Source organism: Nanorana parkeri, unplaced genomic scaffold, assembly GCF_000935625.1.
Source record: "Nanorana parkeri isolate BGI_ZX_2015 unplaced genomic scaffold, ASM93562v1 scaffold2787, whole genome shotgun sequence".
In the NCBI taxonomy this organism is placed as follows: Eukaryota; Metazoa; Chordata; class Amphibia; order Anura; family Dicroglossidae; genus Nanorana; species Nanorana parkeri.
The window spans coordinates 63323-90990 of record NW_017309055.1 but is presented as its reverse complement, the minus strand read 5'-3'; the positions used below and the strand labels follow the sequence as shown (position 1 = coordinate 90990).

General features: G+C 42.9%; 1 protein-coding gene across 1 annotated transcript in view; it reads left to right on the top strand.

The window, feature by feature from the left end:
• Positions 1 to 537: 537 nt before the first annotated feature.
• ICA1L (islet cell autoantigen 1 like) overlaps positions 538 to 27668 on the top strand; it is a 42044-nt gene continuing 14913 nt past the window's right edge. Inside the window, exons 1-9 of the mRNA XM_018574177.1 lie at positions 538 to 649; positions 10772 to 10940; positions 12382 to 12454; positions 16137 to 16260; positions 16414 to 16612; positions 17626 to 17751; positions 19729 to 19827; positions 21449 to 21533; positions 23793 to 23852. Coding sequence (XP_018429679.1) covers positions 630 to 649; positions 10772 to 10940; positions 12382 to 12454; positions 16137 to 16260; positions 16414 to 16612; positions 17626 to 17751; positions 19729 to 19827; positions 21449 to 21533; positions 23793 to 23852 — 955 coding nt within the window. The 5' untranslated portion in view covers positions 538 to 629. The remainder of the gene's footprint in view (positions 650 to 10771; positions 10941 to 12381; positions 12455 to 16136; positions 16261 to 16413; positions 16613 to 17625; positions 17752 to 19728; positions 19828 to 21448; positions 21534 to 23792; positions 23853 to 27668) is intronic.

The window sequence follows — 27668 nt, the reverse complement described above, 5'->3', positions numbered from 1 at the left end:
AATGGGAGGTGCTTAGCCTTGAAGTCAGGCCACAGTAACAATGTGAACGTGCTGCCTAAGTAATAAAGACACAGAACCGATGTACTCAATACTGAGGACGGCAGACACACAGCTAACTGACAGGTGTGGAGATATCTCTCTGTCCCTGCCTAACCTTCGCCAGGACGTGATGCGATCTTTGCCGATCTGTCAGCTGCACACATACACCGCTAAACCTCCACTCCGCCCCATAAAACCGTCACACCCGCTTTGCTCAATATCACATCGTTTGGAGAACTACAGGCACCAGCGTTTCCTATCCGCGTCCATGTGAATGTATGACAGCAAAACGTTTTGCATGTGAATGTGTGCACACAATATTTAATCTTCATTAGCGAATGTGAAAACGTTTACAGACCCTGAAACAATTTTCGTTGCGACAGTTGAAGTAAAATAATAACCGTTAACTTGCTGTTTAAACCCCCCCTCTCCATAACGTTCAACTCTGCTTTCTGACTCTAAGGGACAACTTCCTGTTTTGGAACGGTGGCCGAGTTGGTACATAGGCGCATGCGCTCGACCTCGCTCATCTTCAATGAGGACCCTATAAGCTTGCTGTGTGACAGCTGTATTCAGCCGCTGGTCTTTGAATGACTGCTGCTTTTCACTGGTAAGATGTATATTTTTTACTTTTCTGTTTTGTCAGCGCTCGTTCCAGACTCCCGTAGCTTTGATACCAAGGAATAGTTGTCATGGCAACTAATGTGTGATGCAGAGAGGTGAAGAAGGGAGGATTCCCATCCCCCCAGCCAATGATCACCTTACTATAAGGGCACCAAATGAACGAACCTCTTCCTATAATTTGCTTTCAGCTATGATTTTGCTATGTAGCTTGTTAATATAATGATTTTGGGAAGTTGGTTAGTTTAATAACAAAGCATGAGGTGCTTTTTGGTATGTCATTTAAATAAAATGCAGCTGTTACCTGTACAGCGTTATGGTAGCCATCTTGTTATCTGATACACAAGAACTCTTTATTAGGCTACAGGCCCGATGCAGAAACTGGAGCAATAGTTTTTACACAATTTCCATACAAGAATGTCTAAATTTAAAGCTGAACTCCAGGATACGCATATATTCTAAATTTAGGCAATATGTGTATTCTAACTTGAATCTTGGTGTGTTTGGTATATTTCTTCTAGATCTATGCAGTGATCTCATGTGAAACATTGCCTCTGAGCAGGAGCTTCCTGTAATAAAGACCAGTCACTGCAGGGTGACTGGTCTTGGTTCCGCCCCCTCCTGTAGTTTTCTACAGGCAGCTTGTAGTGTGTGGAGCCTCCTGGGTCTTTCCCTGCACAGGTCATGTACAGCACAGTGATGATGTCACCTCTACCTTTACAGGCATTTGGAGCACACAACGTCGTTTTTCACTCTACTTCATGTTAAAATGAAAGTTTTGTGCCCGGAGTTCAGCTTTAATGTCATGGCTTGTTTGCTACAGCTTCCCCTATCCATGGATGGTCTGTATGCCAAGCTTGTATACAATGATACATATACTGCAGGGGGTACATCTGCTTGTTAAAGGAATTAATCATTACAAGCATATATTTTCATTCATATTACAGCTCTTATGTAACGCAGATCTGATGGACTATTTTAGTTATTTTAAAATACTTTGTTTATTGTCACATTACAATGCAGACATCAGAGTATCGTACAGTGGCAGAAAAATAGAAAAGTTATTCCAATATCGTTGTGAGCATTAACACATTCTACTGGCAACAAGCTAACATTGACCGGAACATATGAACTAGGACAGTTCGTCTCACATCAGGGTATAATCAAATGGCATTATGAAAGAATTAGACATATTTCTCCTCTCCGGTGAGGCCCTACTACCTGCTGTTGTGCTCCTGCCCTTGCAGGCCGCCCAAACGGATCAACCCGGTACCTCCGGATTACGGCTGAACCGGGAAGTGATCCGCCTGTTCGAACCGAGTAATGTCATGTACACTGCAATTGCAGACTATGGTCAATTAAGTAAGCCAATATGGCAACAAGACAGAGCAACATAAGTGCGAGGGTGGAACACACCCCGCTCTCCCAAACCACTAACGGGAAATGAGCCTTAGCACTCATGTGATGGGGAACTTTGTAAGAGAGCGTGGGGTGGACCACTCTTGTGTGGTTACTCTCGTCTCCAATCCCATTACCGAGCTGTAAAGCAAAAGGAAGGAGGTCAGGAAATGAGCAGATAGGAAGGAAAGAAGGGAAAAAGGAAACAGACAGTGCACCGGCCATAACTCAGTAGCCATCATATATCCTATTCGGAACTCGTCTTCCTCACCCATTGCTCCGCTGTGTCACTGGGATCCCTCCCGTCTTCGCCACGTACGCAGCGGAATGTGTGAAGTGTAGCCAGGGCATCCAGGTGGACCTGAAACGTTCTTCCTCATTACGTAAGGAGGCTGTCAGGTCCTCCATACGGTATATGTTGTCCATAATAGCTAGCCAGAATCGTACCGTGGGGGGGTTGGGTTGTCTCCACAACAAGGTTATGCAAGACCTGGCCGCGTTCAGCATATGTACTGTCAGAGATTTTTTTGTATCGTTTGGTGGATGTCAAGTGTAGGAGAAACACCCCTGGGTCATCAGGCTCAATCACCAGTTGATTAACCATCGTCCTCACCGCATTCCAGGAAGGGCGTATGTCAGCACATGCCCAAAAGATATGGTGCCCGGTGCCTGATTACACCTCCAGCAGAGCGACGGGATCGAGGGATCGATTTTATGCAAGACATGAGGGACTCTGTACCAGCGTGATAGTATTTTATATCCCTGCTCCTGGTATTTGCAGGCCATGGATGATCTATGGGCTAGGGTCAAGACTGCTGCCTTCTGTTGTTCTGTAAAGGTCCTACCCAACTCGGACTCCCACCGCTCCACGAAAGGGGGGCAAAATGACTCAGGAGGTGAGCACAACTGCCCGTATAGCCAAGACAGGGCGTGTCTAGTCGGTGTGCCCGTATCACACATAGTCTCGTGCTAATCCTTCCACCCCAGGCACTATTTTAGTTATTTCAAACTACATATGAAAACCTAACATTCAGTTTACTAAAGTGGTCTGCTTAATGAACAGTTGTGTGTTTTTTTTTGTTATAAATAAAATATAACTTTCAATTTTTTTTCATCCTTTATTACACCTTAGTGCTGCTGATCCTCTTTCAGACACTTCCTGTCTGCATGTACTCAATCCAGTGGAAGCTGCACATAATTGCTCTGGACAAGCTTCCTGATAGTGACAACGGTGGACCGTGCCAGGGCAATGTGTGTCAGCGTGGATGCTTGTAGTTTCCACCAGATGAACATGTGACAGAGCAAGAGCACAACTGGGACAGAGTTGTCACCCTATAACAGGAAGTGCTTGAAGAAAGATCTTTGTGACAGAATCACCAGGTATTAACCCCTTCGTGACTGACGACGTACAGTGTACGTCGCCAGCATCAGGGCTGTTTTAAACAGACTATGTTTAAACTCGGTTTACAACAGAAGTGATTCAGGCGAGTTACCTGTCGCCAGATCGCTTCTGTGTCCCGAAGAAGCCCCCCTCCCGTCGGACACCCCCGCCGTGCTTCCCGGGCTTCGTTGCCCCTCCTACGGGCCCGGGACCGGCTTCCTTGGTGTCCGCAGGGAGCTGGTGAAGAGATCGACGAACTTCCGTTCATCGATCCCCTCCCCGTTTTATGGGACCGGGAGCGATGCAGATTGCATCACTTCCGGTCCCTGGGCTGTCAGTTCTGGGCTCCTGCAGCCCAGCTATAAGCTTTTGAAGTGCGATCTGCACTTCAATAGCTTATTTCTAGTGTAAGGCCCCGTTCACATTGAGCGGTTCGCAAATCGCGCGTTTGTTGCACGATTTGCATTTTGCGCAAATGCTTGCACTGAGCAAGCTTGAATCACGGCTAAATCCGCTCCAAAAAGGGTCCTGCTGTAGCGACACACGACCCGCGACAGCAGGACCCTTTGCTCCATTGAGAAGCATTGGAGAGCGATATCGCGCGGTAAATTGCCGTGATATCGCGGCAATGTGAACGGGGCCTTAAGGTAACACTGGGGGGTCTTTTGGACCCCCAGCATCACCTTAAAGAGTACCTGTCACCACCATCTGCTCTGTCACCACCATCTGCTATCACATGGGGGGACTAGTAAGCCCCCCTATGTGATAGCAGTCAAAGTAAAGTAACAAAAAAACAGTTTTTAAAATAAAATATATATAATAATAATTTAAATAAAATGTTTTAAGTCCCCCACGAGCACGCGCTTTGCCACGTAAACACGCGTCGGGTGCGCCTACGTATGAAAAAGTCAAAGTAAAGTAAAAAAAAACAAATCAGTTTTTTAAATTGAAATAAAATAAAACTAATGATAATTAAAAAAAATTAAAGTCCCGCGAGCACGCGCGCCGCCACGTAAACACGCGTCGGGTGCGCCTACGTATGAAAGCGACAAACTCGTTACACATGTTGGTTATCGCCGCGCACGCCGGAGTGAGAGCAGTAATTCTAGGGCCACTATTTTGGGGTATCTCTAAATTGATGACCTGTGGGGGCTTTTAAAGCGTCTTCTATGGACTTTTTGGGGTACTGGGGTTATTCGCCGTTTCACGGACGCACGCAATTTGTAAACTGGGCATGTTGGGTATCGTTTTACTCGTTGTAACCTCATCTTTTATATTTCATTAAAAAATTGGTATTTTGTTGTGTTTTGGGGCATTTAATTAAATTTGTCACTAAATTGTGGGGTTTAATAAGGAGTTGCGCTAATATTGCGCAACATAATTTGCAACTACCACCATTTTATTCTATAGGGTCTTGGCATTCAGAAAATCTATAATGTTTGGGGGTTTTAAGTCATTTTTAGGCCTAAAATGTGGAATATAACATGGGTGCAAAAAATGAAAAAAAGGCCTCAGTCATGAAGGGGTTAATTTAATGAAAACTGCAGATTTTAAAATAGATTTTACTAGTTCCAAGCCTCCATCTCACTCTGTGACTATGAGGCTTGGAATTAGGAAGCGCTGCACATAACACAGCGGCCACATGAAGCAATACACGGAGAGGCTGCGGGAGCTCTTACCTGGATGACGACTCAATCATACTGTACATTCTATTGATTTTAATGTATCCACTTCAGCAATGTAGTGCATCGTTAGTGTATAAGATAAAGGGTCTCAGCGTGAGGAGGTGGCCTGTGAGAGAAGTGTTAGAGAACTTGGTACCTGATCTCCCCATACTCCTCAGAACTGAAGAAGAGGCTTCAATAAGCTACGAAATGTGTTCAGCATTACAGGACAGATCTAGTTGAATGTGACTAACATCAATGAGAACTGACCGTTTTAGCTGATAGCCATCACTGCTTTAGGTGATTAACGCTTTTCAACCCGAGTGCCCAAACTCTAACGCAAAATCAATTTATTTATCTCAAAGTGCCAACACTGAAAGTAAGTTTGGTATTGTGTTTTAGTTTGGGCACTGGGGTTTAAAAAACATTCAGCATCACTGCCTCAGGCAAAATAGGGAAACACACATATTCAAACATTTAAAGATTTATTTTTTTCTTTTATTGTTTTACTTTATCACTTTTTTTTTAACTTTCTTATTTTTTTATGTATCTTATTATCGTTTACCTTTTTTAAATTTTTTTATAATTTTTATTTAATTTTTTGCTATTTTTTCACTTAAAGGATAATTAAAGCCTCGTGTTTTTTTTGCATAGATCTACTGCTAGCAAGCAGTAGATCTATGCAAAAATAAAAAAAACCCGCTTTAACAGAGGTTAATACTCGCCTGTGTCTTCCCTGCGCGCTCCTGTCCAAAAATGTGAAGATCCTCGGGTGGCCGCAAAGCACCCTGGGGCGGGCGCATGCGCACTTCATATTTTCGGCTGGGAAGCGAGGAGAGACACAAGGTAGGTCTATGGACTCATGCAGACACCGTGGGACAGGAAGTGCCAGCAAGCTCAGAGGAGTCAGCGCTGGATCAGAGACCCGCCGCGCTGGTGGGACAGATAAAAACGACAGGAAAGATGAAGAAGATCGGATTAAGAAACATAATTTAAGGTAAGTGCTTTCATTAACATTAGGGGGAGGGGAAACAAAAATTGACTTTAATGTCACTTTAACTTTATTGCTATCACACAGGACGGACCTTCAGACTGCATATAAGTAATCTTCGAGATCACTTGTACAAAACGAGTGGCAGCCTCCCCGCTGTACTTTTAGCCCTGCATGCCTGAAGCAGGGCTAAATGTAGAAAAAAAACTACCCACCCGTCGCCCGAAACTGTCTGTGCCTGGCGTCAGGTGACACAAATTCGACACCCCTGCCTAGGCTCGCATGCCAGCACGTGTGCCAATGGGTAAACCACCTAGAGTGTGGTAAAATGTTCTGAAGAGTCAGCAGCAATCCACAACTTTTCGGGTTTCCAAATAAAAATATGTATCTCAATTTACACTCTTGGAGTCCTCCTCAAGTTGGAGCGATCGTGCACAAAGTTGTCTTTACTCACAGTCCACCTACTCACACTGAGACAATTTATCTTATACACACACTATGCTTCAGATTGCTGTAGTGGATAAATCAATATGAATAGAACATGTAGTACCTCCAAAGATAAATCAGTTGTCATCCAGTTCAGAACTCCTGTAGCCTCTCCGTTTCTCGCTTTGCATGTCTGTCTTCTACATTACTATTAGCTTTACACAGAAGTATTTTAGTTATGGGTAGAATCTGATGACTGTGGCCATTCACTGGCTGCAAGAGGTCATTGTGTTCCAGCCCAATTGCCATTTCCAGTCATCCTTTTGAGGTCTTCACAATTAAAAAATAAATATACTCAGCAGAGAGAATTGGGACCATTTTAACTGCAGCCCCAAATGTAGGGGCCTCGCATCTAAGCCAGAGAAAGATTACAATTATTCGATATACACCTTCAGAAACCTATCAGTTTTGGATGGACTGATCCTTTGGTATGAACTCTGCAGACTGCTTTAGTTCATTTCCACAAATGGAGAATTCAAAATCATCCATGTTGATATTGCCTAAAATGTAGAAATATTGAATTTGATCTAAACCCAGTCACTAAGGTTTACCACATTAATGAAATATCAAAACATGTTTTGTTTCTAATGTATGTATTACTCGGCAAAAGTCACCGGGAGTCTGTTCAAACAGCCCCGATGCTGGCGACGTACACTGTACGTCGTCAGTCACGAAGGGGTTAATTGATCAGCTGTCACTGAAGTTTAACTGAACCTATGATTTAAATCAGCTAAGTAAATTCTAGGTACAGCATATCAAAAGGCGTGCTAAGTCTTAAGGTGGCCATACACTGTACAACCCTCGCAAGACTTTTGTCTTGCGAGGGTTGTAAAGTAATTAAAAATCTTGGACAGGCAGATCGTACTTGCGATCATCGCAAGCCCGCCCCGCTGAGGGGCAGGCTTCTGATGACTGCAATGCTGAACGGGCAGTGTGCGCGTGCGCACACCAGCCCGTTCAGCAGTTGTCGAACAAGCACGCCACTAACCCCCCGAGAATGGGGGGATAATCGTACAGTATATGGGCACCTTTCTTTATAAAGCAGCCACAGCCTGAGTAGAAATGCCTGTCCCCTGCCAGCATGATGTAGAGAAGGAGCCTTGCTCTTTGAGTGGAATCTCTTAAGAGGACTGACACACCTTCTGCTGAGTCAGACCTATAGCTCTGCAAGCAGGACAACTCATGTTCCCTGCTGATTTGGATAGATCTAGTTCTGACCTCTGCAGAGGGACCACTCAGAGAGCAAGGGTCCTTCTCTACAGCATGCTGTCAGTGGATAGGCTTTTCTGCTCGGGCCATGACTGATAAGAAAATAAACTGTAAGATTGTGACCACCTATTGTTTTGATGTACCTGGAATGCTCTTAGCAGATGTAAGCTAAAAGTTAATTTGGTCTTTAACCCCTTTGTGACTGACGACGTACAGTGTACGTCGCCAGCATCGGGGCTTGTAGAGCCGACTGTCGGCTTTACAACAGAAGCGATTCTGGCGACTTACCTGTCGCCAGATCGCTTCTGTGTCCCGAAGAAAGGGGTTGAAAGCTTGTAAGCCCCCCCCATGTGATAGCAGTCAAAGTAAAGTAAAAAAAAAACAAATCAGTTTTTATTCGTTGTAACCTCATCTTTTATATTCATTTAAAAATGGGTATTGTGTTCTGGGGCATTTAATTAAATTTATCACTAAATTTTGGGGTTTAATAAGGAGTTGCGCTAATATTGCGCTACATAAAAATTTGCAAAAACCACCATTTTATTCTATAGGGTCTTGGCATTCAGAAAATATATAATGTTTGGGTGTTTTAAGTAATTTTCAGGCCTAAAATTAGGAATATAACATGGGTGCAAAAAAAGGCCTCAGTCATGAAGGGGTTAAACAATACCTGGTCTTTGTTCAAGGTTTGTTCCTGTTATGGGGAAACAACTGCCTCCCAGCTGAGCTCCCGAGTTGTCACCATGCCACATGTATCACTGGATATATAGGTGATGCTGAGTTTAGTGCATGGCGACCAAAATTGGATGAAAGAGACTGAAGGAGATCAGAAATGCTGAGCTAAAAAAGAGGAAGAAAAAAATGTTCTTCTTCGATCCTTCTCTAGCAGCTAGTGATAGATGGGGTGTGTATACCTACATGTTTTTGGATGTATAACCAAACGCAAATTTAACGTGCAATTAATACGTAGGGTATATTATCATTTACTCAAGTATTTCTGTTCGGTCACTGGCACTGCCTTAACAGGGGTTGAAAGAAAAGAAACCTGATGCTGAGCTGTGAAGACTGAGCGAGGACAGTCCAGTTTTATCGCCCAGCGTTCTTTGAAACATCTCTGTGAGTAACTGTTTATGTCTTTCACTATGTCTTCAGTAATGTATGCCTGATTCAATTGAAACTGTGAAGTTCATAAAAACACGTGAACTTAAGTTGTAAATTCAATCAATAGGTGTCCGCATGACATCTATTCCCATAATGTCTTGCCCTAGTGTCATCTAGGCAGGAAATGTGATGCATACAGTTATAAAAACACAATATAGAAACACAAAATGGGATTGGGATGCATACGGCTATAAAAAATACGGTATTAACCCTTTCCCATGCTATCCATATCTAAGGACTCAGTCACACAACAATACATGTTAAAATATGTGTCATAACCCACTGTGGTATTTGCCAATTATTGTCAGTTGCAGCCTAACACATATCTACAGTGCCCTGAAATGCACCTGTGCCATAGAGCACTCCAAAGCAAGATATAAATTCTCTGTGCATTACGTTAAAGTTAATTAGCAGCCCAGTTGAAATGAGTAAGTTGCATAACACAACGCGCCAATTTTTGCATTAAATGACACCAATGTGGGGTTTATTATCATCGTCTCAGACATCATGCTGGGGGTTGTTATTGCATCCAATGACACTAAAGCTGCGTATTGTTATTGCAAAAAATGCATGACAACAAAAGTTTTTTAGCATTGAGGTACATTTCAGCCCATTCATTTTTACTTGACGCAATGCATTTTAAGGCACAAAAATGTGCTGCTATTATGCGTCCCTCTCAGAGTGTCAGAGGCGGCACTTGTGGCCCTCTACAATTCTCAAGTTGACTACCACTTGTCTATAACAGTCTTTTTCAAGCAGGGTGCCATATGGCTTTCTCAGGGGTGCAGTGAAATTTTCACACAGTGTCATGTGTTTCTGTGGTGCAGGTGTGTTGGCCACTAGCACCATGAAAACACATGACACCAATCCAGGGTGGGTGGGTGCGGTATTTCCCATTGTTCCTTCCCAAGAAACAATTAAGGTTGTTGGATACTTAATTACGTTTTAATGTTTCTTATATAAAGCAGAGTGTTTGTATCCTCCTTAGTGGGTTTTTTTGGTTGAGTCGATGGACATATGTCTTGTTAATCTGACTTACTATGTACAGAAGAGCCCTGAGGCCATGCTAAAAAAATATGAAACAAAATTCTGACTTTCAAACTCAATTCTTAATTTCTTCATATGTCCTTTTAAAAAAATGTTTTAATTAACTTTAAAATTCTGAGCTTAAAATTTAGAATTCTGACTTTTATACTCAGAATTCTGACTTTTAACAGTTAGAATTTGTGTTTCATATATATTTTTTTTTTAGTATGGCCCCAGGGCTCTTCCGTACTATGTAACTTATGATGTACACTAAATAAACACTTTCGGAAACGGCTGTTTGCTATGTTTTATCCGTTAGGAGGGCAGATTTATAAAAGCTTTTTAGTCAGCTCGAGACCCTGATTACAGAGCATAACTACAGCATTTGAGGCCATTTTAATGTTTAATTTATTTGGCAGTGGACACAACTTGCTATTTGATAAGGTTATTATTTATTCATGATGGTTACTTTGTAACATGTAAGCAGACGCAGCTGAATTCAGTCTTCAATAGACAAGTGGCATCGGGAAGGGATACCTACATTAAGGCTGAAATATAAATTTGTAGGTGAAAGAAATGGGGGATCTCCAAGATCTGGGAAAATAAAGTGATCCAGACCTCAGAAATTCAAAATATTCCTATATATTCCCAAGGAGTGTGGGACCCAGAATATGCAGTAGAGGAAAAATATCCGCCAAAGGGATACACATCAAATATTTTTCCCAGGGAGTGTATCCCTTTGGGGGATATTTTTTCTTTATTGAAATAAATTCCTTTTTGTCTTATTCCTTACAGTTACTCCATGAACACCAGTGAGAAGACATGGGTGGAGGAGGACCAGTCCATGGTCAGCCGTATGCAGAAGAAGTTTTGGAAAACCAAGCAAGTCTTAATGAAGGTTACTGGGAAAAAAGAAGATGAACATTTGGTTGCATCAGATGCTGAGCTGGATGCTAAGCTAGAGGTAGGAAAATACTAGAAAAGATAAGATAAGTCATGGTGAAAACACATTCCTTGCTACTTTTGAGTGACACTTCTACATAATGAGTAAAACTGATTGTGGGTGAGAAAAAGCTGTACAAATATGAAAAGAAAGCATTCTCCCATCATGCAACCCTGTGCTATCATTCTAACTAGGGATGCACCAATACCGGTTTTTCGGTATTGAGTACGAGTAACAATACTTTTTTTCCGGTACTCGCCAATACCAAAACCGGAAGTCCCATTAAGGAAGGTAGGCGGCGTGTAATTTCTCGCCACCTGGCTTCCTGATTTGCCGGGTGGCGTGTTAAGATTTGCTTCCCGATTAGCAGGGAAGCCGTCTCCATGCGTCTCGTCACTAGAGAGGAGAAAGCATGAAGCCGGCTTTCTGACCAATCACATCTTTCTGCCCTGAGGAAGAGACCCTGTGTGGTCTCGAAATGTTGGTTATGGTGACGTCTATGTCCAATAAATGGACATGTTGATTTTTGCTTCTACATTGTATTTGCACGGTGCCATCTGTGATTATCACTGCAAGCACCATTTTCTGTATAGGCCCGGACTGCTGCAAGGTGTGCGGAGGACTCCCTTATCTATCCAATCAGGAAGCCGGCCGCCGTGTTATGACACGACACCTGGCTTTCTGATTGGCTGGGAAGCCTGCTCGTCATCTAGTGATGAGAAGCATGAAGACGGTTTCCCGGCCAATCAGGAAGCAGGTCAGCATGTAATGAATCATTGCCCGGCTTCCTGATACTGGAAGCTCAAGTATCGGGCTAGGCATCGGAGCATTTGGGCGAGTAAGAGTACTTGCCCAAATACTCGGCATTGGCACTGATACCGATACTAGTATCGGTGCATCCCTGATTCTAACAGTGCTTAACAATTTAGTTTCAGTAATCCTACCAATGCACTGCATGAGTTGGGCGCAGTGCTTACTGCTGATGCCATTAAGATTGTCTAGATTTTTGCAAGCTACAGACAAAGGAGTGGAATATGCTTCAGGATGCCAATCATTCCTTATGAGCCAGCCTTGCTTTCTCTCTTCTTCTTTGTCCTAAGCAGGAGCACTTGTGCAAATAGAAAGTTCCAAGGGGTAAAAATGGCCAAATAGACATCCTTAGGTATATGGATCATCCATGCACACCCTGACGTTCCCTAATTTCTTTTTGTTAGTCATTTTTAGTCACATAAATATAAAATAATGAATATGAATATTTATTTTTCACTATTTACAGCAAGTTGGGGGGTCATGGCCACCGTTGTGCACTTTCTTCTGGGTGCAGCCTGTATTAACGCTGTATTTGTAAAATAAATATAAAATACAAATTAGAAAGCACTGAATAAACAAAAGTGCAAACTTAACAAAAAAGTAAATATTGATGATATAAAACTCAAATGAAAATATAATTTTCATTTTACAGGTATTTCGTTCAATTCAAGCAACAGGATCAGAGCTGCTGAAAATAATTGAAAAATACCAGCAAGCTCTAAATGGTAAGTATCAAATACAAGCTGCAGGTTTATGAAGAATTGGAGTTTAAGGTTGACTGTAGAATTATTGCTGAATGCCCTGTACATCACTCTGTATTTGATATGAAGAGATCATTTCCTTTACCCACATACTGTATGTTATCTTACTTTCTTGTTCATTGAGGGCCACGGGAATTCAGAGAGTTGGGTTATACTGCTGCCTACAGGAAAAGCAACCATCCCGCGTGCATATCGGCTCTAGCAGAGCTTTCCCTTACTCACATTTGGTTTGGCTCAGAGTTTTCCTCTGCCTTGCCTTGAATGGGGCGGTTTGCCATCCATGCTTCCTATGTATGCTGCCATGTTGTGGATATTCATATCCTGTAGCATCCAGGGCCTCCTTGAATGGACAGCTATGTGATGGAGTGGTGAGTACCCCTGGCGCCAGCATCCACAGACGTCAGGGAGGGAGTGCAGCGGGCGAGGGACGGAGCCACAAGCAGTCATGAACATGAAGTGTTCCGGAAGGCTTCCTCTGGTTAGCAGTGCTACACCATGCAGCCTGATTTCTGCTGTGTCATTCACGGACACTAATGGCTCCAATGGAAGGTTGGAGGCTTAGAGGGAAGTCTCCTTCCTCCTCCCCTAAATAAGCATTGGTGTGTCCATAAGCACTAGAGGCTTATTTCACACCAATTTTAGGTGCACACTCTGGTTGTTTCCAGATGGTTCACAAGGAGAGACTGAGCAAAAGTTTTTTGTTGCTGTTAGCAACTCTGATTTACCACCTGGCTGTGCTGGGTGTGAGCTCACAAGCTGGAGGGCTATGATTGCTCTCACCTGAGCGGGGGCTGGGGAATGTTCCTTCAGCCCTAATTAAGTAGTGAACTTCCTTTTACTTGCCTTTTAGAGCATGGAAATCCCACAGAAGGGTAGATGCTGGAGAGGTTACTTTATCTTCAAGGCTTTACTTCCTTGGCAAATATGAACAGCCTCTAAAGCTTTTATGAGACTTAACTCTCTCCTATATGGTTAAGTCTGCCTCTCTGTATAGGAGCCAGCATCTATCTTTTTCATGGTGAGGATTATTTTCTTCCAGTCTACAACTGCTCACAGGCTGAACCGGTCCATTCATTGTATCGGCCTAGGTATGTCTGCCTCACAGGTGTGGGGCCTTTTTACTGATTACTCTGGTTGCAACCTTTGGGTTTCTTGTACAAAAAAAAAGTATGATTTCTTGCCTAATCTCTCAGATGCTGCCCTGGAAGATGACTTGGGAAAAAGCAAGTCAGGTACCTGGTAACTTCTTTTCCAGGAATCTTCCAGGGCAGCAGGGATTCCCACCCTGCCTGTTGAGGGGTGTGTTCAACATTGTTTGCATTTTTACTATCTGGTGGTCCTTCTACCTATGGTTCTTTTGTAATACTGAGGTGGTGGGGCTGTACCGCCCCATTTATTTTAATTGTGGATGATGTGTTTCCTGTTTGGGTGGGTGGATTCTCTCTCTCAGATGCTGCCCTGGAAGATTCCTGGAAAAGAAGTTACCAGGTACCTAACTTGATTTTTTTTTCAGCTATAAGCTTTAAGTTTCTATTGATCAGCATTATTGCTTTGAAGGGGATGTGCTACAGCTAGGCAAGCTTTTTTTTTAAACCACACTTGTGGATCCACTGCACTGGCTTGGTTGGGGAAGAGAAAACTTCCATATAAGAAGGATGTCCTAAAACAGACAAAGGGAGAAGTGCCAACAGGACAAAAATTTGTCAAAAATTCAAATAATTTGAGCAAAACTCGAGCAGTGTATGGTCAGAGTATTGAAAACAGTTGCTCTAAATACAATGATTTGGAAAAGAGAACTTGTATCAAATTGTAAAAGTCCACTGTAAATTCCCATCATTTCCTGTAGGGCTGCTGACATTTTAAACCATGGTGGCACAAATAATAAAGAAATAGCAGCATAGAGATTATTATTATTATTAAATCTACAGTTTGTCCTATCTGCAGCTAAAACAGTATCATGTTTCTTGACTGGTGTTGGTTTATGGAGATGGGGAGGCAGAAGGCAGAGCTGAGCTTAGCAGACACAACTGTAGACATAGAAAGCAGGATTCATCAATGAAAAACCAGCCATATATAGTATCCTCACAGATACTATAGAAAGTGATATACAAATAGACCACCTGGTTATTTACATTCGTGTTGACTAACTACATGTTCTGAACAAGTACAGTTGACTAGGTCCCCTAGTCTAAGCCCAGCCCCTGCCGCACACATGAGCCCTCCACTGACAGTAATGATGAAACAAATTCCCGCAATATCAGGGTTGGTCAGTCTTGTAGTCATAAAACAAGGTTCTGTCCTTTCCTTAGAGAGCAAGGGACTAGCTACACACAGAATGAAATCCTCTACCAATAGGCAGTGACTATATACGTGGCTGAAACAGTTTTGTTTTTAATGTTTGATGGGAGTGCCTCTGTTGAATTGTGGCAACTGCTAGTGCAATATTTAATTTTCGTTGGTTAAGCATTACCCACTAAAATTAAAAAGTGGGCTATCATGTTGTCCTGAATGGACAACATGATAGGATCATTTTTAAGCCAACTGATCACTCCTTGAAAAGAACAGAGAAACCAGCAGTGAGATGGTAATCGCCATTATAGAGGGAGCAAGAAACTAGAATGGAGGCCTTACTGCTGAACAATGGCGGAACTACCTGGGTCGCAGCGGTCGCAATTGCGACCGGGCCCTGGCGTTCTGCCTGTTGGGGCACCCAGCGAGGTAGAAGACGCCCCCCCCTGAGATCGTGCCGCTCTGCCACCTGAAGCATATACTGGTGGCTGTGCGGCAGGTCTGGAGTGGGAAGGGGGAGCGCGGGGGAAGTGTGTGGGGGGGCCTTGATGGTGGTATTCTGCATAGCTGACTTTTATTATAATGTATTGCTGGGACTTGTAGTCTGCATTGCTGTATGATGATTATGCAGCAATGCAGAATAGCACCAACTATGCATTATATTTTTAAGTAGAGATGCACCACTGCCAATACTGGGCATTTTCACGAGTACTTATACTCGTGAAAATGCCCTGAAACTAAACGCAGATACCGGTGTTCTGTCGAACGCCGACGTAGTCGAATTTGCCGACTTCAGCATCTGCGCTTGCGCGCAGACCAGCATTATCGAGGAAACTGATTTATTTACAAAGTATTTTGGTCAAATCGTTAATTGTGACCGTTAATAATATTCCACCCATCATTTACTGCCATGGACGGCATGTTATTAACGGTCACAATTAACCATTACAAATGAATACTTTGTAAATATATGCCGGTTTCTTCGTTAATCCCGTCTGTACGTAAAAGCTAAACCTCTCCTGCTGAAGCTTGTTTGGTTTATAATTTGAAGTGTTTCAGCCTGTAACTCAGTAGTGCAGAGTCAGTTCTGGATGGATTTAGTCTCCAAGTCTCAAGGATGCTGAATACCTTGTTATACATACTGTATATGAGGCTGACGAACTTAAAGTGGACTTCCACTTTTCCCGTCAAATTAGAGAAAATGTGTTTATTATGTGTTCCTAGTCACATGGCCATACCAAAAATATTTTTTAACTGGGTGTAAATTGGGGGTTATGCCAATTTGGCAGCAACAATTTAAAAACACTGTTAATGGAGTTTTATTTCAGATGTTTTTATGTTCTCTGTTTCTCATCAGCTCTGGCACAGGAAGAGAATGATTTTGGTTTGCACTTGAAGGTTCATGCTCAGCAGAACAGCACCCAGGCTGGAAGAATGATGAAGGTCACCGGCAATGCTTTGTGCTCGACTGCTGGTCAGAGGTGCGTCATTTATTTTATCTGTTAAGGTGGAACATTATTGACTTCCCAATTTAACATTTGCAAAGTATTAATGGATTTACCTACATAATCTTTCAACAACAAAAAGGGATAATCGTCTGTTAACAGCTGTTTTATTCTCTGGTGTGGTTTTAGGTTGGCCCTCGGTACTCCGCTGTATCGCCTTGAACAAGAAATGTCCACTTTTACAGGTTGGGCAGTGTCAGATACTCTCCTGAATGTCAACCAAATGGAGAAGGCACGTACAGAATACAGAGGGGCCTTACTATGGATGAAGGATGTATCTCAGGAGCTGGATCCCGACACCTATAAGCAGATGGAGAAGTTCCGAAAGGTCAGCAGAACCATACAATACATCACAAAAATCCCATTACAACTGGGTTTATGTAACAAAACTCTCTTCAGAACATTCACAAATATTGGCGTACACTTTCAGAGAATTGTCAGAAATTAATATATATAATAGGATGTTGTGATGGAGGAATGGCTACCTTCTGTACATCACTGGATGTTAGTTCCACCATGACAGGAAGTGAAGGAAATGTTAATGTGGCACAAACGGTAATAAAATCACGTTATTGTTAGTGGAATGGAGAAGTGTTAGGACCTCTGTCAGGTTTTTATTGCTGTATGTGGCCCTATAGGGAAACTTTTATCTATCTATGTCCTGTACTGGTAACTGGTGCCACAATAACAAAAAGTGGAAATCTTTCCAACAGAGGCACAGAAAACAGTCAAGACCTGACATATGCACACACACTACTCTATACAAAGCTCAATACAATGATTCGGCTGGTGTTCTGCTTTTAGCTCCTGCTCATTTCATGCCATTCTAGCGCCTGAAGGTTAGGTTTTGGGTGAGAATATATTTAGAAGCTGTTATGATTTGAGAAGCTGGAAGGAAACATGAGAAATGTGTAAGAGCAGAAATATACACGTCGTATCACTATTTCTCTCCAGTTTTCTCCCTGCAGCTCCATCTTTCTCCCCTTCTCCTCTAATACTGTAGCTGTGTTTAGTACACTCAGCTTTATACATCCCAATCATCTAGGTCTGCAGTGGAACATTTCAGACAAAGTGAAAACAACAAAAGGCCATAAACTTCACAATTTCGAAACACTTTCTTTTCCAACATATTTAGCACTCCTCATGACCAACGCAGTTTCCAGGTTTGACGCTTCTTTTAATTTTTGGTTGTTTTATTCTGGACAGACAATGCTCTCCCTATAATACCAAATAATGATGAATGGAGAATGAAAATATTGGAAATGGGTAACACAGATGCTCAGATAAAGTAGTACTTATCAAATGACTGCTCTGACAACAATGCTTGTATGATATTTCCAGGTGCAGATACAAGTCAGAAGCTCCAAAAGCCAGTTTGATAAAGCAAAGATGGATGTGTGCCAAAAGGTAGATCTTCTTGGAGCCAGCCGCTGCAACTTGCTGTCAAATTCACTAGCATCCTATCAGGTATAAGGCTCTGGTAACTGGGAGTTGGATTCCTCCCTCTAATTGTGATCACTGACTTTAATTTGATGCAATTATAACAAGTGCCGTCAGCATTTTGATGCGATTTTATAAAAGTGTTAATCATTTATTTTTTTTTAAAAACATTTTTTTCAGTCAATTTTTCATTAACCTGTACTGAATTTGAGATATTTACAAGTAAATGCCCTGCCGAACAACAGATACCACAAACTGCTCGCTATTGCTTTTATTAGCCAGAAAAGTGTTCTCTGTGGCCATCTCTAGTTTAGATTCACTTTTTTTATTAGGCCTTGACTTTCCCTGACTCTGTGACTAAGCTCCACCAACTGTCATGTCCAATGAGAATGCCATTTCTAGCAACTGAAGCGGTCCTATTGGATGGAGGAATGGCAGTTGGCAGGGCTAAGCCATGAAATTGGGAAAGGTCATACTCCAGTAACTAAGTGAAACTAAATTAAAAAGAAGTATGGAAGAAGCTATTAAAACAAATATTGGTATTATTATAATGCATCTCATGGCCTCTGCTCTTAGGCAGACTTTTACTTGTAAGACTTTAGAGGGTAACTCCACTATTACTGAGGAAAAAAAACAATCCCGTCTGGGTGGACAGTACATATTGCAAGGATTTTAACAAACATTGGTTGCAGATTCCTACCTTACCCTGTTCTGAAGAGAAATCTGTTTCATAATGTATTTTCCAAATTGATTAGGAGGGTCTCCTGTTCATTATAACCACCTGGGGCACTTTCAGTGTTCTAATGAGGAAAGTTGCAGCATCTGAATCCCTTTAGAAATAGATAAGCCTTAAGTTGGCCATACACTTTACAACCATCGCACGACTTTCGTCTTGCGATGGTTGTAAAGTAATTAAAAGGTCGTACGATCTGCCCATCTTGGACAGGCAGATCGTACTTGCGATCATCGCAAGCCCGCCCCGCGGAGGGGAGGGCTTCCGACGATTCCAATGCCACACGGGCAGTGTGCGCTTGTGCACACCGGCCCGTGCGGCATTTGTCTCCCGAGAACGCCACTAACCCGCCGACAATCGTACGATTCTCGGCGGGTTTTTAAGCCTGCTCGGGAGACAAAAGACGTGCGACCGTACAGTAGAAACTGTCGCAAGCCTTCCATACCCCTGCCGATTATCGTACGATCGCGGGCTCACCCGCGATTATCGTACGATAATCGGCAGGTGTATGGGCACCTTTTAGAGATGATCTCACTAAAAGTCAATCTATATTGCATTGAAATGTCTAATATTTAACTTGTATATTAGTTCAGACTTCTGGGAATATCAGTGAGCCAATCACACAAGCTCTGGTGGTTCCATACACCTACTGTACAGAACGCCTCCAGGTTGCCATATCGCATTGAAATTGTTGAACAGTTTAAAAACATTACAGTGGCTTCAGATTGAAATGGAAAGTGAAGTTTAATAACATGAAATTACGAAATGACTTTGGACTATGGAATACAGGTTCTCTTTAAACCAAACTTGTAAGCAAAGCTAAAATGTAAAAAATTTAATCTTGGGTAAGAGCAGACATCTTTTCCCTTTCTTAGCCTGGAAAGCATCATCATTTGGAATTCTGATCCGGTCTTGCTGTACAAAGGACATTCCTACCCAGTATAAGAATGTTTTCTATGCCAATAAGAGCACCTCAATGAACTAGAGATTGTTGGTGGATGAGGCTTAGCCCTGAAGTCAGGGAAGTCAAGCTCTTAGTAACATAGTGAAACCAGTTTCAGAGGAGTACACAGAAGAGGGCTTTTTAGCTAATAAAGTGGCTGCTCTTACAAAAGACTATTTAAGGTTTAAAATGCTGACAGCTTCACCTGAATAATTGTCCTGTTATTTACTGTTGTCTTCTCAACTGTATTTGAAAGATTAATTGTGCATTGTACAGTAAAATACCATGACCCAACGTGCCAATGCCACTTGCCCTCTGTTCCTTACAGACGACACTCGTTCAGTTTTGGAAGACTACAGCACATCTAATGTCTGAAATTCAGGAGGAATTTCAAGATTTGCTTCCATATACTCCATCCTATCTGGAGGTTTGTGTTTATGTTACTTTGAATTGTTATTCTCGCAGCAATATTTAAAACATAAATAGGAAAGAGTCATTACAATGATCATTTGTTAGCAGCTTGACTTTAGAATTAATTTCCTTGTGGCTTAGACTTTTCCAGCTCTGTCTTGGTGGATTTCTGTGGCGATCTTGTCACCTTGGAATGTAGTAGTATACGAACAGAGCGCACTATCCAGAGAATTCCTACACTTCGGACTTCACAGAAATTCACAGCAAACCGCTATGAATAAGCCTACGGGTGAAACCTGTGAGAGGTTGTAGCTGTTTGGGGTGTGCAGTGCTGGTATTTGTTGCTTTATACACTTTTATTCACTGTTATACTGGATTTGCTGTGAATTTCACTAATGTCTGAAGTATTGGAATTCTCTGGATAGTGCGGTCTGTTCGTATACTATTACAGTACATTCCAAGGTGGAGACACACCTATTAGTCCAGCACCTGGGGAGTCCTGATGGCGACTAAGGAATTAGAGCGGTGAGATTTCCTTTGGCTCTACATAGATCTTGTCTTCTTGTTGACTCATATCAGACTATATATAGTTTTATTTCTTTTCACTTTGCTTAAACATCCTTCCTAAGATTTTATTTGGACATCAATTAAAAGACTGCACTCACAAGCAAATGTATTTCCTCTTTTGTAGCCAAATTGGGATAGCACCTACTGTTCCCATAGAGTAATTTAAAACACATTTGAAAAATGCTGCTTCTGTTGCGTAGCCACTCTTTTCAAACGCCTCCAAAATGGAAGTTTCCCAGCTATGCAATTGTTAAGGAGGGAGCTGGGGAGTTAATGTTTACCACAGACAATCAACCGTCTGTACTGTGCTGGAAGATCTTATTATCAGTTGAAACTAGATTTGAACACTGCCAGTCTGAGCAAAGGGTTAAAGATCCCAGGGCTTGTGTTCTGAATTGTTTGTTAATGAATGGGAAGTCTATCCACACCGTGTCCCTCTCTACTTTAATTTTAAAATTGTTCAGAGTAGTTAGCAGTCTGCCCAAAGGCCTGCTCCAAAGAAACATCGAGAAAGATAGGAAATGTTTTCTCAAAAATATTTGTTGCCATGCTGTGTGAATGGAAAGGCATAACAGGGGTTTTCAAATTTGACTACAAACATGGAAAAACACTTTAAAGCGGACCTTTACCCAAATCTTTCAAATAACAACAAACACACCTTTAGAAATGTTTAATAATGACAATCTACAAACAAATACTTCTAGATAATTGTCGGCTTTGTATTCTTTGCACACCTCATTTCTCTTTTCTTCCCAAGTCTTCTGGCAGTGGCCATGTTTACTAAGGGCAGATTACTAGCTCTCCTACTACATCCTGAAAATCTGGCACATGTGACTAGAACATGTGACCATGCACATCATCTCAGGGGAGGAAATTTGATTTAGAATTTGATTTTTGAGTGTAATGGTCCACTTTAAGTATTTCATTGTAGCTTAGGCTGTCTTTTGACATCCCAGATCAAATCAGCGGTACAACACACAGCGTACTAAAAGATCTTGGTATAATGTTTGTATAATGATGTGCTGATTTTTAGCTGCCAGTGCGTTTGATTATACTTATGTGACTTTCAGCCTACCAAGCAGCAAGATTCCACAGACAATACAATCAAGAATGAACAAGAAGGGGAAACGGCAAACAACCAAGAAGCAAATGCCTGTAAGTGTATATTGTTGTTTAAGTATTTCTTTTTTCTTTTATCAATGAAAAGGCTTAAGAGCCTCCTTAAAGGAGAACTATGAGGTGAGTGCTTTTCACTTATCCTCATAGTTCTACCCGACCTGTGACAAAGAAACTGTCACGAGTCGGCTCAGTAGATCGGGAAGTGAGCGAACACATACCGGCGTTCGCTCACTTCTCGATCCTGTCACGGCAGAGAGCCGTGACAGGGGAGGGACTGGATTCTCCCCTCCCCCATCCTCCAGCGCTGACTGGCGGAACGGACGGGGGAGGGGGCGGGTACAGCTGGCTCTGCTTTAGATAGGCAGAGCCAGCTGTCACTCACGCAGCTGGGCGGATCCAGACATAATTGTCGGGATCCGCTTCAGCTGCGGCGTCTCAGTATACCGCGAACTGTAGCTCGGGGTATACTGCGCTTAGCGTGAAGCTAGTTTGTGTCCTCCTGTTACCCTCAGGAGAACTATGGGGAATAGTTCTCCTTTAAAGTAATGTTTAAGTATTTTATAAATTAGTCTTGTAGTTGCATCTAACTGTACCGATACAAGCCCTGTAAGTTTCTCAGCAATCCTGTTTGTGATTGTAACCCGAATGATAACTTGGAAATGGTAAGCACAGATTTCAGCAATGGTGCACAATGGTAAATATTCATTTATTGTGAACAATATATTTCAATAAAATATGCAGCAAATAATGGAAAACAAGTGGACACAAAACACAGATAACAGTAATGGCAAACAAAACTGTGCAAGAAAGCCTGATCAAACATTAGACAATACACCAATACAACATCAAATTCTACACAGTACATACAAGCAGAGTAGGAGCAGGGCAAGGCGGAGGACTAGGAATCTGGGTGGTCAATCCTCTACAGCTTGGAGTTAGTGGCAGAACTACCAGGGTTGCATCAGTCATATACGTGCACAGCACTGACGTGGCATCCCTACACTACCAGTGTGCTATAATTTTCCTCAACCCATACTCTACCACGTCTCTTCCAGGTACACATGCATGTCCATGGGCCTCTGGGTTGTACTTGCCCCCTGGGCTAAAAGTTGCCAGTCAGCCCCTGACCTGTATGCCCTAGAAGCGGAAATATAAAGTCTTCCACAGGCCAGGCACAGATTAACAGAGGTTCAAGATGTGGAAGGTGACTCCTACTGTGGCTGCTGGGACCACAAGCTTCTAACTGATATATGACTTGTACATGTGTAATGAGTGTGTCTGCTTTTGTTTGCATTCAGCTACATTCTCCAGTACTTTAAAGTGAACCTGTACTTTGTTTACGCAGCACAAGCAACACCTACACTTTAATGGTAGCCTTTAACAGTTTAGACTTGCCTTCCCTTTGCTTCCCCACTACTTTGTCTCGATGCCAGGAATGAAGAGGAAAAACCTGGTATTGATTGGGTATGAGGAGCATGTGACTCACTCCCCATATTCCCTTTCTCATGGCCACTCTGGTTCTTGATAATTGCCAGCTCAGGCATCCAGCACCTTCACATGAGGGTGAGGGGAGAGTTTTCAGCCCTGCTTAAACACACCTTCCCTTTGCTCTTATCAATATTAGAGAGAGTATTCCCTGTGTAAGTTCCAAGTCATGATGTGCTCGGGCGTGTTCGCAGCTCCACGTGCCAAACCCGCCAGGAAGCTGACAGCGCGCAGCGCCAATCACAGGCACTGAGAAATGTCTCAGTACCTGTGATTGACGCTGTGCACTGTCAGGTTCCTGGCGGGCTTGGCACGTGGAGATGCGAACACGCCCGAGCACATCATGACTTGGAACTTACACAGGGAATACTCTCTCTAATATTGATAAGAGAAAAGGGAAGGTGTGTTTAAGCAACTTGTGGGGCTTCCATTAGTTGCTCTGACCTGCAGGAAGTCTGTGGATCAGCATGACAGGCAGGCAACTAGCTAACTTTCAGAAGAAGAGGTCAGCAATGGCAGCCTCCATATTCTTTTAGCACAGGCTTTCTTTAAGTCAATGGTGGACTACTGCAAGTCAGTACAACTTTGACCTTCTTATGTCCAGCTCTTTCTCTATGTAGAGGTACGCTTCCTGCAAGGTGGGGAACAGTAATAGAGCATCAACATTTTAGACTTCACCAAATTGGCCTTGGCATTTTAGTTCAATCAGGGTCATGTGGACATTTGCATACTGGTTCTCGCTTTATTCTTACAACATTAATGTACATTATAAAAAAACTGTAACATAAACATTCTTTGTTTTAACTTTAGATAATGTGAATGGTAATCTCTTTGATTTCGATGCTGCTGAAAAAGCTGCTTTTCAAGAGGGTAAGTTCACTTATGAGTTATAGAAAAGACGATCAAGCAAATCATAAGTGTCACCAATCTAGCATATAAAAAGACACTGTCACCTTGCCCATGCAGGATTTGTAAAAGACCCCCTGCCCCATTATTTACCTTACCAGCACTCCCTCAGAGTCCCTGCCTTCACTGCAGCCAGTGCTTAAATCCAAGGTATCAGTTTGTGTCAGGAACAAAGGGGAGTTGTGATGTCAAACCCCAGTCATGTGACATGGCTGGAGCCTGGCAATTGGCTACTAGACCTGAGCACTGTCATATGGGACGATGTCACATGTCCTCCCTTACCTAAAAGCACTGGGTATTGTCACCAGCTGCAAGGTAGATAAGAGTGGTAAGGTAGGTAATACCTGGTAGTGGGGTGGCTCCTTACAAAGGCACTGTTGCTTTAAATGGGCAATGTAACATTGTCTCTTTAACCACGTGATTACCAGCCTGTATATTCTGCTGCATTATTATGCAATTTTTCAGTTTACAGTGCTGTGATACTTTGACTAATAAATAATCAGTCATGCAGCAGTGTACCCAAATGAATTGTATATCTTTTTTTGAGACAGATAGAGCTGTTTTTTGGAGGTATTTAATAAATCGCTGGATCTGATTTTTCACTATGTACAGAAAAAAACTGCCAAAAAAACGATTTTCCTTATTTTCTGTTATAAAACATATCCAAAAGAAAGTTGAAAGTGGTTAAAACATGGAGCCTAATAATAGTGCACTAAATAGAGCACACCACTAATGTACAGGTCATACACAGTGGGAGGAGGGGGTGAAGGAGTAATGTACAGGTCACATACAGTGAAGGGGTTAATGTGCACATAGGCACGATAAGGGAGGTGAAGGGTTAATATGCAGTTACATACAGAGACAGGATATAGATTATATATATAGGAGAGGAAAGGGGTAAAATCCCACAATCAAAACCCCCACCTTGATTCTTCTGCTGCCTGATTCTGTGACGTCACAGTCCACCCCTCATCCAATCAGAGAATGCTGTGTATTTATTGATAAAAATAATAGGCGTTCTTTAATGGCCGCTGTGCTAAACAAGTGACCCCCCAGTGTTTTCACAGCAGAGGAGAAGCCAGTGCCATACGGAACTCGGAAGATCAATGTAAATTACTGTAGCCTTTCCAGGATCCCTGTGGGCTGACCAGGTGTATTATATACATATTTACATTGGGCCAAGCTGGACCAGTGTAAGTATGCATAATATTTTATACCTGAAGTTCAGCTTCAAGGGAAAATATAGTGTTCTTTTAGTGAGCACATAGTTTGGGCTATTTTTGCAGAAATCAAGTAATTTTTTTTTAAATATGACTTTTGTGTTGTTCATCCATATTTGTCTTCCTTTATTAGGATATACATTTGTATATTGGCCACTGGAGGCAGTGTAGATGAACTACTACAATGAGATAAGACATCAGCTACAGGGAGAGCAGTGAAGGAGAAGTAAAGCATAATCCTTGTGTAACACTGCAAAGCAGTAATCAGAGCTTGCATATGTAAAGAATAAATATGGATACCCCCATGTAGATGTATAATTCCATTCTAGTTATAGAAACATGTTTTTAAAACATTAACACACAATGACAAGGTTATGTATATCTATCTGATCTCTTTTTACATGTTTACAGGGCCGCCATCGAGGGGTTACCGCCGATACTCATGTAAGGGGCCCGGGCAGCCTGAGTGGCCCGGGAACCTTACATGGGTGTGGGTCGACGGCCTTACAGGTAACAGGCAGGAGGTGGAGGTGGTCGGGCCCCCGCCGCATAGGAGGAAGCTGGGGCCCGCAGCACCGGTGGAAGCCACGTCCCGCACACTCCAGATCCTCACCTGCTCTGTGTGGGCCTACGGTGTCCCCCCTATCTCCACTGCACATTAGGTTTTTAAAGATGGCCATCTTTAAACCTGGCAAGTGCCCACATTACATTTAATATATTGCCGAACCGTAAACCTGTAGACGATTGCTGTTTTAAATACAAGCGATCAGTCGTCTGTACAGGCACTGGATCGCTTGTACGGTGAGGCGCCGTGTCCCCCTCCGCAGCTGCCGGTGCCGCCGTCAGTTTCCCGGGCTCATCTGTCCCTCATGTGAGCCCGGGACCAGCGTAGAGGGTCTCCCCTGACAGATCGGAGGAGAGATCAGCAGCTTCTAGCCTTGGATCTCTCCTCCGATCACTGGACCGCGGAAGTGATGTGCATTACATCACTTTTGGTGTCACTGGGCACATTCTCTAGCTCCTGGCAGATCTCTGGCTTCATCATCTTCTTTGGGGTCCCAAGGTGACATTAGGTTACATTGCTGTAAAGAGGACCTGTCACACTCTATTAGCCATTACATACGGGGCTTGTTATCCTCCTATGCAATATTAATGGAACTGAGTGTAAAAAAAAAAAATTGTAAAAATTAAATTAACATTAAAAAAAAAAAAAATGTTTTAAAAAGCTGTTTCCCCTATATTAAATTATAAAACATTTATTATTACCCAATATTTGGTAAAATATAAAAGGCGAGGTCAAAACCTCAAAAAACTACAATACCCCAAATTGGCCATAGGCGACGCTTTAAAAGCTTTTACCGCTCATCAGTTTAGTGTTATCAGTAAATGAGGACCATAAAATGATTGCTCTCACTGCTATGCAAAAAAGGGGTGGGGGACTTAAAACATTTGGGGGGGGTTTACTTTTTTATATGTGACTTTTTTTTTTTTACACTTAATGTTATTGCTATTACAAAGGGGGGATAACATACCCCCTATATAATAGCAAAGACACACTGACAGGTCCTCTCTAAGACTCCTAATGTCACCTGGGGACCCCAAAGAAGCTGATGAAGCAGAGATCTGCTTCATCAGCTTCTTCTCTGGCTATAGCAGCCAGATGACTGACAGCTGAATGCGGAAGTGATGTATTACACATCACTTCCGCATTCAGACCTCAGAGGGAGTTTGCAAAGGGGAAAGATGCTGATCTTCCTCCTGACACCCTCCCGAGCCGGTCCCGGGCCGCAGATGGGGTAGCGGATCCCGGGATTGAAGGTGAGGGTGCAGTAGGGGAGGCGCCACTCGAGGAGGGGGGCGCGCAGCCACAAGATAAAAGCGAATGGAGGCTATAGCCCTGCGTCCATCGCGTTACTAAGCCCTGCGCCCATCGCGTTACTAAGCCCTGCGCCCATCGCGTTACTAAGCCCTGCGTCCATCGCGTTACTAAGCCCTGCGTCCATCGCGTTACTAAGCCCTGCGTCCATCGCGTTACTAAGCCCTGCTCGATTTTTGTCGGTTTGGTGGCGTGCTCAGGAGACGAATGCCGCACGGGCCGGTGTGCGCAAGCGCACACTGCACGCTCAGCATTGCTATTATCGGAAGTCCTTCCCTCAGCGGGGCGGGCTTCCGATGATCACAAGTACGATGTGCCTGTCCAAGATAGGCAGATCGTACGAAATTTTAATCACCTTACAACCATCGCACAACAAAAGTCGTGCGATGGTTGTAAGGTGTATGGGCAGCACAGAGTCCAATTCATATACTGTTCTGCATTGCTGTATAAATGTATTGCTGGAATTTGTAGTCCCCCTACAAGCGGTGCCATTCTGCATTAGAGTGTAAGCTCCTCTGTACAGGGAATGATGTGACTGGCTCAGTGTTCTCTGTACAGCACTGCGGTATATGGCAGAGCTATATAAATGTATAGTAATAGTGTGTGACTGTGGGAGGACATTAGAATGTAAGCTGTTCTGTGCAGAGACAGATGTGACTGGCTCAGTGTGGCGGCGGTGGGGGA